Raw genomic sequence first — 15,133 nt, forward strand, 5'->3', positions numbered from 1 at the left:
ATGATATTTTTATATCTCGCGATGAAACCTGAAACTCTCTCACGATACGGTTTACGATACTGTTCAAATAGAAATATCCCATCTTTAACGGTTTTTCATTTATCGCCAATAATTTACTCAAAAAAACGGAAATTTTTAGGATTTTTAGATTTTTTGCCCATAAACCCAATACCCTGTATATGATTCAATCATTGTTCGAAATAGAGTTAGAGCCCTGGATTTTCCACGTTTCCTGGTTCAAGAATTTTTTGAAAATAGTACAAGGTTTTCGAGAAAATAAGTTTTTTCTGAAACCATGCAGCGCGCCGTAATAATCAATGACGTCATCGCGTCTTGACAGCCCCCGAAAAAACGATTTCAATATGGTTTTTTTCAAATATCCCGAGCAGCGTATGTGATAGACGAGAACCGCAAATACAAAAATTGTAGCTCTTGATGCGGCCTATGACACCGTTTGAACCAATTAGCCATATTTTTTACGATTTTTGATTTGCTGCTAGTAATTTACTATGTAAAAGAACAATTTTCTAAGTCTTTTAGATTTTTGCCTATAATTTGAAAACCCTGCATAAAATCGAAAAAATGCCCGAAATAAATGTTATTGCACTGGACCCTCTGCGTCTGTCGGTTAAAGAATTTTGCCAATCGGATGCACGGTTATGGAGGAAAACATATTTGGAAGCTAAAATTACTTGGTAAAACTTGATTGCGCCCAATCTCTACCGTTTAAATGTGGACACGGACTTATACTTCTCTGCTAAATTTAAAGTTGGTATCTCCAAGTTTAGGGCAGTTAACACAGTTCTCATTTAGCGCGAAATGTCGGGAAATACATCTCCTGGTTGCGGATTTAAAGAAAGCGTACGATAGCATAGCTTTATAAAAACTATGGCAGGCACTAAATCGAACAAATCTAAACGCCAACCTAATAAAATCTGCGCAAGAACTCTTAGATTAAAGTCAAAGTCAAAAATAAAACGTCCAACGGATTCGCACGGAATAGGGGACGTAAACAAGGATGCTGCTTGTCACGCACTTTGTATATATATCTCGAACAGGCACTAAAAATATGGAAGAACGCCACGCAAACACAAACCTATATACCCTGAATTTCGCAGGCGATCAGATTATAATGACCCAAGACAACGACGGTGTACAATACTTGATTCGAAAGCTAATTGAAGAGTACAAGAAATGGGACCTAGAACGAAAGCTACAAATACCTGGGAATGAATATTTCAGACGGTGGAACCCTAGACTGAGCAATCAGAGACCGGAATACTCAAGGCAGAAGAGCTATTACTATGCTAAATAGCATTCTGTGGGACCAAAAAATCACAAGATGCAACAAGCATTTGTTATATATATATCCATTGTAAAAAGCATAGTCACATATAATTGTGAAGTTTGGCAATTCAAAGGAAAGACCATGAGAACACTATAGTCAATAGAGACGGATTTCTGGAGGAGAGCGGCAGGGAGATCGAGATTCGAAAACACCCTAAACGAAACGATTCACGCAATCATGAGAGTGAGCCACACAATAACAGACGAAATAAGAACAAACCAGCTAAGGTGGTATGGACATGTTCAAAGTATGACGGCGAGCGGGAAAAAGGAAGAGGCATTGAAAAGATGGCATAAAAAGTATCACAGTAGTCTGAAAAAGGTTTTTTTGAAAAAGTCAAATAGTATCAAGCAAGTTGTCAATCTGATCCGTAACATTTCAACGAGCTGGTCCGATAATGACACCATACCTGTTAAAATTATTAAAATTGCGTTAATTGTGTATTTTTACTTTGTTAAATTGCTTCAGTACCAAAGTTCTAAAAGCTTTCATGAGCTTGCTTTTGTACCATACAGATTTCGTCAATTTAAAGAGGATTTAGGTTACAGATAAAAAAAAGAAATTCTATACTATTTTAATAGTATTTTCGACCTAACCCGTACTTTAAGTTGACCAAATGTGTTATACTGGGCTTGCCATAAGAACTTGGTTAGTAAAGTTAGGCCCTCAAACTCCAAGTGGTAGCTTTTTCTTTTAATGGCTGCCTCATAACAGTGATATCACTCCGAATACATCAAAAAAATGAATCCTGCTAAGAGCTAAAATTCTCGAGTAGATAAATAAATAAAATCGTGATAAAATTAGGTTCGTGAGATAAAAATTAAATATTTTTATTTAAAGGCATTTTTGAGTACTTAGGTGTTTAGAATATCGACAAAACCACCAGGTTAGCATGATCTCCAGGTTAGGATTTTTGGTGTACTTAATGCGGCTGGTAGCCGCAGACTTCGGCGGCTATGCCAGCTTTGATGATTATTACGAGATGGTTGTGGATAATATTACCTCTTCGCAGAATTATACCGTGCCGAGGGACAATAGCGAATTACTTAATGTCACCGATACGGTAATCCACGGTAAGTAACAATTTTACTATTTTTTCATTTCTTAAAATTACAAATAGCCAAATTATTCAACAAACTATCCCGAGCAAATAAGAAGTTCAAAGATATAGTTCACATCATCCTCAATAAATAACCACAAGAATTACTAATAATTGTATCTCCATTTTATATTCTTATGTATCCAGGGTACTGGAAGGCATCTTTTATATTTCAGTAAGAATTTATTTTACCGAGAAATAGATCGCATTAAATAAATATCTCACACTTCGTTCGAATACCTTGAATAATATTTCTTTCATTTATGAATTTCTGAGAGAACTCGACAGTAGATTTCTTCAGGTCTCCCGATACTTAATTCCAATGGGTGCCCAGAATTTATCAACCAATGATTTCAGTGATGCAAAAGTTCTGTACTATTAATTTTTATATGCATTTCCATGTCCATTTTCATTGGCTTTCTTGCTATTGTTACTTTAAAAGAGTTAATGAACAGGCCATCCAGATTGCTCGCTTTATGTCCTTTCGATTTTCCACTATGTGGCTCTATAAAAGAACTATAATGTTTTGTTTCTAGATGAATCATGTTATTTGATATAGAAGACGGTTAAAAATATGAATAGGGCAAGAGACATTCAATATTACTCGTATACCGAATACATACTGTACACAGTATGATTAATTCATTTTAATTTTTGGTTTTGGAATTTATTGTAATGAGCGCGAAAGAAGATATATTTTTTGCTGTTCAGTGAAATTATCAAAAAGACTACTAGCTAGACGATTCCCTTGACATATTCCATACCACCAATAACAATTTTTTAATAAATCGATATCTGCTTTGAAAATTGCCCCAATCAGTTTTTAAAAAATATATTTTCAATGGCAAAATATTTCCTTGAGTGTTGTTACGAAATCTGAGATAAACTTGTCACTTACCTCACCTGTTAAGTGTGTAACCTGTGTATATGGTATTTAAACCCAACCAAAATTATGAATAATAATTCGGGAATTGATACAGAAAAAATTATTATTATATATTATTATATTCTCGACTAGTTTTGACGACATTATTTAACATATTCTGCAGTCTTGCATGTTTTCGGCGAGAAGTACTGTATCATCCGCGTAACGCAGATTGTTGAGTTGTTGAGTAGACGTTGAAGAGGAGTGGTGAAAGAACACACCCTTGTCTAACTCCTCGCTTGATTTCCACTGCTTTCGTCATTTCAGATTGGACGTGAATCGACGCACTTTGGTTTAAATATAGTTTTACTATTATTTGTATATGTCTTGTGTCGAGGTTTTTTCATTCTAGTGCTATTGACTATTAATACATGACTATTAATATAACAATACTCGAAGGAACAACAAGCAGTTTCAAACAAATTATGGCGATTTGTTTGACAGTTTTTACTGGAACCGACTCGTCCTTGCTGAGTGCTTGCTTGAGGGTGCTAAATTATAAAACTCTTTTCGAATCAATACTTTTTAATTTCATGAAGGTAATTATAAGTGCACAGTCAGTGTGATTCCTTAAGGTACTATATGATATATGATATATTATTTTGAGGTATTTAAATTCCATTTTATAAAATATTCCACGGAGGGGTGGTACGGCTGATTATTATAAACGGGACGATTTATGATAGTCGGCAATACAATGCCAGACGGAATAGAATAGATTGTTCATCTTACTTCTACTTATGCTTCAAGAGATGTTATTCTACCCGAAATGTTTATCTGATCAATGCAAGACAGCCGTTACTAACGATCTCGATTATATTGCTTGGGAGTAAGAGAGACAGAATCAGTTGTATTTGGAATTTATTAATTTAATTTGTACGCCCACAGTTGGAGATATATGTGAATATTTAAATAGTGAATCTGCATGGAAAAATTATAATTTATTAAATAATCTATTGTCCGAAAACTCCATCAATAGCAATACCAATACCAATACCAAAAAATCGGAAAATAAAAAATATATGAGCATAATTTGTCATATATTTAGTTTGTATTGACGATGAAACATCTTCATCATCGGAGTCTAAATCGGAACTGCTACTACCAGAAAAGGATCCTTCGTTTACATTAATAACGAGTTATATCAAGTGTAATCTTTTTTTGTTTTAACTATATATGTTATACAACTATTCCAATTTTCTAAAATGATATCATGCAGTATCCGTAATAATTAAGGACGAGTTTCGCCAGCAGTTTTTCAAAAAAGCGACTCTCTTGGTTTTATGAAAGACTGCCATTGCAAATCGTACAGACTATATATCAATTTCAACATCTTCTGGCTTCATTTTTAGAGTATCATTTCATATCTTGTTCCCTGTTGCCCCTACAGCGAGCTTGAAAATCACCATTATACATATATTTCTTTTAAAGATTCTTATTTAATAAAACCTCTATATTTATTAAACATTCATATGCATTTTTCATAGTTTCTTGTGCTTCTAGCGACAAGTGATTTCAATACGATATAACAAAAAAATTGGTAAGTTTTTTCATAACGCACGGTAAATCTGGGCCTTTGGTGCTTGTCTTGTGCCTTACCAAGCTGAATTTGGGGTCATATGACAGCCTATTTCTAATAAATATATTATTTAGTTATAAACATATCATTTTTGAAAAATTTTGGGTTTTAAGTTGTATATTTCAACAGAGATAGTTTGATCATAATGTTCTATTGAAGCATTTTCATATATCGGCTTTAATCGTAGCGAAGCAGTTAAATTTTTATTTCAATTATGTAGATGTAGGTTTATTTAAAATGCAGATTTGTTATCACAAACCGGACAGTCAAAACATCTCCAATATTTCATCTACCAACTCCCAATTTTTGGTTAAAAGTTCACTCTTTAAATCAATGTATATGTTTCATTGTATTTGTTGTAATATCGATAACGCCAGCACTGCCATTAAAAGATAGATTTTTTTTTGGTTTTGAGTTTTGTATTTTTTTTTCTTTGCTTTGGTTAGGTTTGTTTTAATATTATTATTATTATTAATATTATTATTATTAATATTATTATTATTAATATTATTATTATTATTATTATTATTATTATTATTATTATTATTATTATTATTATTATTATTATTATTATTATTATTATTATTATTATTATTACTTACCTATGAATACCATCGATGGGTGGGTCTACCCGATAACAATATTTATATGTATATGCAACTTAAAGACAACAAGACTTACATTGAGACACTCTTTAGAAACTTATTCTAGATTATGGAACTTACGACTTCATCATAGTTGGAGGTGGTTCGGCTGGGGCAGTTTTAGCAAGTCGCCTTACAGAGATTAACGAATGGAACGTTCTATTATTGGAAGCCGGAGGTGATGATAATGACTTTAACGTAATTCCATCAATGGCGAGTTATTTATTTAACTCTGACATGAACTGGGCACATTTAAGTACTCCACAGGACAACCTATGCCAAGGTAAGACCAGCATTTCGACTAATGTTTTGAATTAGAGATAACGTCGCTCTAGGATTTGGAACTGGCAATCGCTGCACGCATCACGCAGGAAAGGTGATCGGTGGATCAAGCTCCATTAATGGATTGTTTTATACTAGGGGTAACCCGTTAAATTTCGACCAATGGGCGGAATTGGGAAATCCGGGATGGTCTTACGAAGAAGTACTGCCCTACTTTAAAAAGTCTGAAAACGTTGCGTTTGAAGTCGATGATGAGGATTACCATGGCCGCGAAGGTCCCTTGGTCGTCAATGTTACTGGCGAGACGCCTGGATTAGTGAGTTTTAAAAATACTTTACTGGAAGTGATATTTTGGAAAACGATTTCAGGACGAAGTATTCTTCGAAGCGTTCGCAGAACTTGGAGTGGAAAAAGTCGACTACAATGGAAAACAACAGCTTGGAGTCTCGAAAGTACAGTACACCCTAAACAATAACCAGAGAGCGAGCACTGCTAGAGCTTTCCTAGATCCTGTACTGGAGCGAACCAACCTAGCGGTCAGTTTGCGTAGTTTCGTCACTAAGCTATACGTCGACAACTCTACTAAAACGGTGTACGGATTGGAGTTTGTGAAAAATGGAAAGCGTTTCTTTAGCGCTGCAACGAAAGAAGTGATCCTCTCGGCTGGCGTGATCGGTTCGCCGCAGATTTTGATGTTGTCCGGAATAGGACCGAGCGATCATTTAAATGATTTGGGCATTGAAGTGGTCGAAGATTTACCAGTAGGCAATACTTTCCAAGACCAGGTTACATATCTCACTTTAAAATTCAGGTAACATATAACCTAATATCAACCAGATTCATGGTGTTGACGTTTTTGATATTTTCAATATAGAACCAACCACACATTTTTCAACATATCGTTGAGGGAGCAACTACAACTCTACCTTGACGACCAACGACCCTTAACGGCGCTCTCTGATATCGTGGCTTTCATAAATCCAGATGAGACGACTTCCTCTCGCCCAGAGATCGAAATCTACACCGTTGTGACTGCGCCTACCTTGAATAGCAAGTAAAAATATCAAATTTTCTATCGTTCCCACTTATATTAAGCCATAATGTAACGTTACAGTCTTTCGCAAGATCTGGACGTAGTGCACGACATCAGAGTTTTCGTATGCTTATTGAACCCGATATCCAAAGGAACACTACGGCTCCGATCTAAAGATCCCATCGATAGACCATTGATCGATCCAAACTACCTAGGCGACGCTCAAGGACAAGACGTCGAAACCCTTTTGAAGGGTTTCAAATATGTTCAGCGGCTGAACGAAACAAAAGCATTCCGAGAATTCCAAGCTTGGATGGACCATCCTGCGGCCGAACCGTGCGATGGACAGTTCGAACGGTTCTCTGACGATTGGTGGTACTGCGCCATTAGAAACTTCGGCTCTTCGGTAAGTGGTCACCTGACATAATATTGGAGTAGACCCCCTTGATTGCAGTCGTACCATTCCGTGGGAACAACGCGCATGGGGAATTCTACCGTTGATTCAGTGGTGGATGCTAAGCTAAAGGTCCACGGTATTGGGGGATTGAGGGTTGTCGATGCTGGAGTGATGCCGGTTATGATATCGGGACATACGAACGCTCCTACAATTATGGTAGCAGAAAAAGCGGCCGATTTAATAAAACAGGATTATAATGTTTAAGTCGATTCTATATATTTGTTTGAATACTGTTGGTCTATATTCTTTATTAGAGAAATTTAATAACACTGGTTGGCAATGAAATCCTGAAATATGATTTTTTTTTATATTTCAAAATTTTGTTTTTTTTTTTTTTCAATTTTTTCATTCGTCAACGTTACAAAAAATAAATATACATACAAAATGAATTTCAGAGAGTTGTAAGAGAACGGAGGGAAGTGCCGAAGGTGATTTATGTGGTAGTAAATACCCGCATGCGCAGTATTCATTGTGACACTACAACAGTTCAGTGAACACTTGTCGTTTAATTGTTTACCTTTTATATCAAATATTTTGGTACGTTTTGCATAAAGTTCATGTTCTCTACATTGGATTTAAGTATTTGATGTATAGTTTGAGTATTTTTTTTAAGTAGAGCCAATAAATATAAAATAGAAGTTTGAAAGTTGTTTTAAAATTAATTTTATGTGATTTTAGGTTACAAAATGCCACGGACTTGTAAAAATTCCTCAGATTGTTTTCGCTACATTTGTGGGGAATACATACTAAAAACACAGCGACATGTCATGACCGATCTGGTTAAAACAGCTTATAAGCTATACGTTGAGAGGTTGGCTTGAAAAAAGTCACGAATCCATGCTGGAGCTGTATCACATGAGCATGGTGAAAGGTTTCATCAGGATATAATGCAAATTGAAAAACGCTACAATGGAAAATGGTCAGCAGCAATGCTTGGTGATTTCTGTTGGTCAATTCACCGAGAAACTCCAATGGAATCTATGAAGAGGAAGAAAACTACTAAATAATTTGAATTCTATCACTCCATAATGAAATACCTGACGATATTTATTAGTTTTGTTAATATAATTTAGGATTTTTTACTGTAAAACTCAGGCCGCCACATTTTTCTATTTCCTTATAATAATTTATACTTTAATAATATTGTTTTTTGATGAAATAAATATTAAATTAAATACCTACGTGTGGTACTTATTTGTATATCAGATTCCGTGTTTACAGCATAAAATAAGATGAATTCATGCATGAAAACAAAAAGGAGAGAAACATTTTTATTTGCAGACCAGTGTAATTTAATAACAATAGTGTATACAATGGCTAATAAAGAAATACAAGTGTTGTGTTACGCCGACGATACTGTATTGGTATAGGAAACAAATTTAACATGAAAACATCGGCCAAAAAACTAAATCACTAGTAATCTCTATAGAATTTATTAGATGTAAGTTTAGAGTAATTATATGATATGATAATTACATAGAGGATCAAATAAAAGAACAAACTGCAATAGAATAGCAGGATGCCTAAGCGACACGAACAAAATCCCGCATATATAAATTTTTGAAAAATTCTGTGTTCAATTGCTCCCTTGATCAGGTCAATGTTGATACGATGTGGAATTTTCAAAGAAGAATATCTCGCTGAGAGATGTCGATACTGAATAAGGGTACGCCGATAGAAGTGCTGATAGGACAGGGCCATCTAAATAAACATATGAACGTCACTTTGAAGGGTTGAGTATATATACTACTATATATAAGGAACTCAATTCGCTAAAACCGGTATTCAAACTCCTGATGAAAGAAGTAGGTATAACAAACTTCCCCCAAAGGGAAGGAGAATGAAGGAGAGGGATGATTCCTAATCGGAAGAGGCAAAGAGTAATACTTATTTACAGAGATTAGCAAAAACATCAAGATCACCTTGCGTTTACTTAATTAATTATTTTATTAACATTATTTACATTTTTTTACTGTAACGAATAACAGTTATGTTAGTTAACAAGGGTAAGTAAAAATTCAAATAACCTACCCCGCTCCGTCCACGTTTTTCTTTACATGGCTGGCACCAGAAAAACCCGCTAAATAATTCCAGCCCTCTGGACGCGATATCCCGGTTAATAAATATCGGGAGTCTGCAGATGAAGGTTCTTTTAGCGTTTACAGGGAAAGCTGTCACCGCCAAACCTGGACAATGAGCCCTTCATCATGTGACCCTTCGCATTTTGGCCCACCAATCAGAACCACGAGTCGTATGATAAATTATAGGAGCCGCAGTGGTTGGCTGCGTATTCTAAGTTACCTCCCCTAATCGATATTGAGTTCTGCTATGAAAACCGCCCATATAAAATTTACGAATAACGAGCTGATAGACTATCGTTGGGTTATGGTATAAAACCGGAAGTCCCGCGGGATTATTATCACTCTAATCCCAGGGTGACTTCCGCAAATATATGGTCCATACGAATCGGTTTTGGTGATTGGTGGTGTGAGGTGTCGCATTTGTGAAACCAATTTTTAGAAACAAGTGAATATGAGTCGGGGACAGCTGCCGGACTCATCATCCTCACCTCCTATAAAGTAAGCTGATTAATTAATTTATTATTAATTATCTATGTTCATTATTACAAATATTACAATTTCTTTCATCATTATTTTAATAATAATACGTTTTTATTAACAAAAAATATTTTTGTTAATTTAATAATTTTTGTGTTCTGAAATTATATTTTTTTCTCTTATTTCTTGAAATTTGTTGTCGTTCACTTAAAGAGTTACAGTTTTTAATAAAGGATATTTTCGAGTTAAACTATTTAATCGCAATAACAATGGGTACTAAAACTATACATGAAACACGACAAACCAAACAATGAATAAAAACTTCTTCTCATTTGAGAAACTAGGAAATCAAGCTGTCTTACCATAACATAATGATAATGCGCATAAAAAAAGGAACAACAAATAAGCAAAACCGGGTACGGCTTACTAAGACTCAAATTAAACCAAACATATTTAAGCAAAGAAACGATAACGATTCATATCTTGATCATCATGCAGCATAGAGCAGTAGTCTTGCTTTATAATATTCCCGATATGCGATATTACTTCCGGTATTTTAATCAACCCAAAAATAGAAATTCACCTACCTAGAGGATATTTTTTATATCTGGAAAAAAGGAAACCGCCCCGTATTTTATAAATTTTTAAACACTGAATTAAATTGCTAGACAGTTCTAAAGATCTTGGAAACTTTTGACAATTTTTGTAACGTGTGTTTATTATTCTTTCGCAATGAATGCTGCTTTCCGCTATAGTATTATTTTCAAAAATATTGGGCTGTACCTTATATTTTTTTGTTTGGCCAAACCTGTTTTTCATACACCTGTTCTGAGCCCTTAGCAGCGATTGACAACGCACATGTTACTTATATCAAGCAGACCATGCAATCGCATTTTTATAAGGTTACGTTGCAGCTTGCAATTTGGTTATAATACGGGTGACTTGTCCGAAGACGAAGTCCAAGATTTACCAAGCTGCGCATTCGCGTCTAGATCTTCAAATGCTAACCTTCAGCATCACTATCTGACGACGATACACCACAATGCAGGTAAGAACAAATATTATCAATACTTGCAAAATCAAACTACAGTCGAAAAACTATCGCACTAATCATTTCTCATAGAAGCACAAATCACCTTAATGCAGCCCTCACTCGAAGTGACTTTTTGTAATTATGACAGTTCCTATGTGATACAGTTCTTTCACAGTTAAAACAGTGAATGCTGTAAAACTTATTGCGCCGCTCTCATTGTCTAGCGAAGAGCTTGGCACTAGTAAATGGGCAATGTAAAAATATGTAGTGCAAAATTGGACTGAACATATTACTAAGAATTTATTTACACTTTTCGATTATGATATACACCTTAAATCTAAACTTACAGCTAATTTTAGTTTTGGTTAGTTAACCCATATTATCCCAAGCATAAAAAAAATACTTTTTTGCTGTGAAATTATTTATTCTGTTGCACTTAAGAATACATTACATGTGTCACTGGGAAAAGACATTGAATGTTTTGGGGTACATAAGATGTAACATATAATTTATACATAAATATAACAAAAAAAGCTCAAATTAGACAGAACACAACTAAAAGCAGATTATTTTCGAAATAGAACCTGACCTCATACAAAAAATGCATAATATTTTATGGTGCGTGAGCGCACGACTGGTAACACCCGGTTTCATTTTTGGTGATATTTTACAAAGCTTGAAGTAGATAAATGCACATTATACTTATGACCAACGTAAATTGTGTGGCTGTGGCAGATTCTACATCTCCTTCGGGCTTTATTAGCAAGAACAATCATGAGGTGACCTTGATTATCATAACGCACTCTTCTATGGAAGATGGAAGATTTCCTTAAGTAATTGTTTTATCAGTTTTTAAAAGTCGCAAAGCAATGCAAGATTTAAAACCAAATCAATCACTTCGTCATTCAAAAAATAAAAAACATTTCAAGCGGAGTTTTTCGAGAAAGCCTATTTCTTAGTTCCTCACGTGATCTAAATTCATCGGATATGGGTGTGTGAGTGTACTCAATCTGACCTTTCTTCCATTTGACAGTAGAAGCAAGCCAGTCGTTTGCAGAAAGCATACGTCCTCTTTTGAATTCCAAGGTTTTATCATCTGATGAGTCCTATCCAGGTTCAGTAGTTGATGAATTACAGGACTGTTGAAGCTACAATACATAAGAATACGTAAATCCAAATAATACTTACGACTTTCATTGTTATTGTCCTCATACATCACAATCTCCTCAATAGCCGCCTTTGATTCCTTTTGAGTCAAATACCTGGGAAATGTCATATTTTACGAACTGCAAAGTTCACTGCACAAGGCACAAACTAATACTAAAAAACGCGCTAATTGTTGGATGTTTAATCTACATGCGCTGACTTGTTTAGACTTGCAATAACAAAGTTTTGTTTCACAGATAAAACCAGTGGTGCATTCACGCACCAGTAAATATTTTCAAAAAATAAAGTATAATCAGTATAGTATTTCCAATGAAAGTTTTCTGCGATGTAATCTATATACTATAGACTTAACAAAAATGGCAATACAAATAAAGAATATTTTTTTACCATTTTGGATTTACTTGAAAATGTGGTAAATTTATGTACTTTTGAAGTCATATGTAAGATCTTTCCTTTACACATAAATTAGCGATTTCTACGGTTTTATGCCCTTTGGTAGTGATAATAATAAAATTTCTAGATGGATGTGCAAAAATATTTCCTTGATGTGACAAAAAAAACCATAGAATAGGTTGCGTATTAACGCACCATTGGGACAAAATAGGTTAATTAGTGATCCCTGAGGATTGTAGGATTCAAGACACAGATAGTACGGTGGGAGCCATAATATTGCTAAAGAGTCAAATTTTTATACTGAATGCATTTAAAACTTCTAAAAGATCACTATTCACTTTTTTATCATCCTTTAGATGGAGTTTAATGAGTGTGAAGCCATGTGCCATCGAGGTAAATGATTGAACCATTCTCAAAACGTTATTTTCTTGTCGCCTAAACAGTGTTTAGGTTTGGACAAATATGCCGATTATTACTATCCAGTAATGCGGACAATGGATATCTTATTAATTATTTATATATTATGTATTTAAATGAAATAAAATATCGCTGCTTCAAAAATTGCTGTCAACTCCATCGCTGCATCCTAAAAATAGCTGCTTCGTTTTCGTCAGATGGTGTATATATTATCATTAGGTCAAAACCGTTTATCCGCACCGCATATAAAATATCTATTACACAATAACCATATTTAACATAATTTCTCAAAGAAACTTTCACAGCCCATTGTAATAGCATTTACAAATCTTCTGAATTGATTGATTGGTGATTTTGAAAATAAAAACTTCACAAAAATCTTGTCTTTTTATAGGTACGCCATATATTGATATTCCATGGTGAACGTTGGTACATATTGTATATCGGCTGACTACACTTTTAATGTTTTTAATTCCCATTCTATAGTATATCTTCCTATAGATGGCTGTTACGTTTAACTCACTCGAAAAACAGAAGAATTATCAAAATTATGTTAAATATGACTTACAAATCAACTGCATTCCTCCTCTATCGGTTGTTGATAAATTGAACTTGAACTTCAACCTGAACTACTCGGTACCTGGTTATATATACTGTTTAAGGGGCGGAGCTAAAGGAAGGGCATACAGATTGTCTCGGAAAACTGACTCTCATACTCAGTTGCATCTACGATTGTTTGGATGTTTAAAGATTTCTATGGATTCCTTTCATGATTGTGTTCTCCAACTGCTGATAAGTTTATGCCTTAAAAAATCTTACGCGCGTAAATCTAAATCCTGAAGGCATAGCTCTAAAACTTCGAGAATCTAATCCCAACATAGTAATTGTAATAAGATGCAAGACGACGTCAACTTAAAAAACATCCTATCCTATTAAGATTGTTCTCTATTAGATTCCGTGACAAAATCGGTCATTTCTAATGACTCTTAACCTTCTCGTTTCTACGGACTCCTTAAAATTCACAAACCAGCATATTGTCTGGCAAAATATCTGGGTTGTTGCTTTTTAGCTTAAAATTTCTAAGATTTTAAAATTATAAGTATTAAATTTGTCGATGAATATTATTTATTTATTTTACTGCAAAAATAAAAGCCTGAAAGGATTTTACTACAACTTCAAAGCGTCAAGACGTTTCATAAATCTCAAGGTAGATGGCACTCGAGTCATATAAATTCAAATTCAAAAATTCATTATATTTTGAAGACAAAAGTTATTGAACCGAAATTCAATATTAAGTTAAAACATTAACAAAAAAAGTGTGATTTTTTTTTAGTTTGGTAAGAAGTTAGGACGTAATTAGTTTGTATCATTTACCGTGACAAAAAAAAATTAAGAATTTATGATAAATTTTAGAAGTGAACATGACATTTACCTGATATATTGTGGATTCCCTCTGAATGACAAATTGCATAAAGTATAAAAAATATAATGAAATATGTGCACGATCATCCAATTAATACAAAAATTTCATTATTAATCAATCACCAGTAAGAACAAACAATATAAGACCTAAAAAATCACAGTTAAAACAGAATCACCCATGTAGGTAAAACTGATATTTTTTTTTTACTTAATTCACTCCATTGAACAATTAAAAACCGTTACATCATTTTCAAACAACATTCTGAATAGTTTCGACGTAGAGTCTCTCTTTAATAAAGCATTCCTGGAACTCTCAACATTATTTCAAATACATTCAAATCAGAGAACCAATCATCGCTAATATATTTATGATGATAACTTTGTTATTTGGCCTCATAGGCAACAATCCCTCTGATATTTTCTTAACCACACCAAACCATACGTTTTTCCATTGTACTAGAAGCTATCAGTCTATCTCTATCTCGATCTCCCATTGTTAGATATTCTTATTAATAGAAAATCGGACCTAATAATGACAGACCGATACATAAAATTTTATCAAAGAAAAATCCGAGAGTGCAATAGCGACTCACGTCTTTACCTTTCATAAATATGGGAATCAGCGATGCGACCTATGTTCATGTCCCTTCTTTGGCTCCGCCCTTATTAAACAATATATAAGCAGCCAACATTGACACAAAAAATTTGTAAATCACATTTGGCATAATTTTGATAATAACTTTTCTTTCTAGAGTTAAGTGAACCTAGCAGCTACC

At 34.2% G+C, this 15,133-nt stretch overlaps 1 protein-coding gene across 2 annotated transcripts; it reads left to right on the forward strand.

Moving 5' to 3' along the window:
* Positions 1-2,246: 2,246 nt before the first annotated feature.
* Positions 2,247-8,123, forward strand: LOC132696947 (glucose dehydrogenase [FAD, quinone]-like). Of its 2 annotated transcripts, XR_009618097.1 has the most exons (8): positions 2,247-2,421; positions 5,663-5,878; positions 5,931-6,193; positions 6,246-6,688; positions 6,752-6,931; positions 6,992-7,316; positions 7,365-7,904; positions 8,046-8,061. XR_009618097.1 is itself a non-coding variant. In XM_060662118.1 (7 exons), exons 1-7 carry the CDS (start codon positions 2,274-2,276, stop codon positions 7,569-7,571), a joined length of 1,782 nt encoding a protein of 593 aa, XP_060518101.1. In that variant the 5' UTR covers positions 2,247-2,273; the 3' UTR covers positions 7,572-8,123. The 2 variants fall into 2 exon arrangements, 1 of the variants encoding a protein (XP_060518101.1); XM_060662118.1 differs by having other exon boundaries at positions 7,365-8,123.
* The last annotated feature ends 7,010 nt before the right edge of the window (positions 8,124-15,133 follow it).

This window comes from Cylas formicarius, unplaced genomic scaffold (assembly GCF_029955315.1).
Source record: "Cylas formicarius isolate icCylForm1 unplaced genomic scaffold, icCylForm1.1 PGA_scaffold_1__22_contigs__length_36826433, whole genome shotgun sequence".
NCBI classification, from domain to species: Eukaryota; Metazoa; Arthropoda; class Insecta; order Coleoptera; family Brentidae; genus Cylas; species Cylas formicarius.

Bases quoted from the DNA above. Each gene is read 5' to 3' on its own strand.
- LOC132696947 (XM_060662118.1), top strand. From the start codon at position 2,274: ATGCGGCTGGTAGCCGCAGACTTCGGCGGCTATGCCAGCTTTGATGAT. The intron at 6,932-6,991 runs GTAAAAATATCA...GTAACGTTACAG, and splicing joins GCGCCTACCTTGAATAGCAA to TCTTTCGCAAGATCTGGACG. The intron at 7,317-7,364 runs GTAAGTGGTCAC...CCTTGATTGCAG, and splicing joins TTAGAAACTTCGGCTCTTCG to TCGTACCATTCCGTGGGAAC.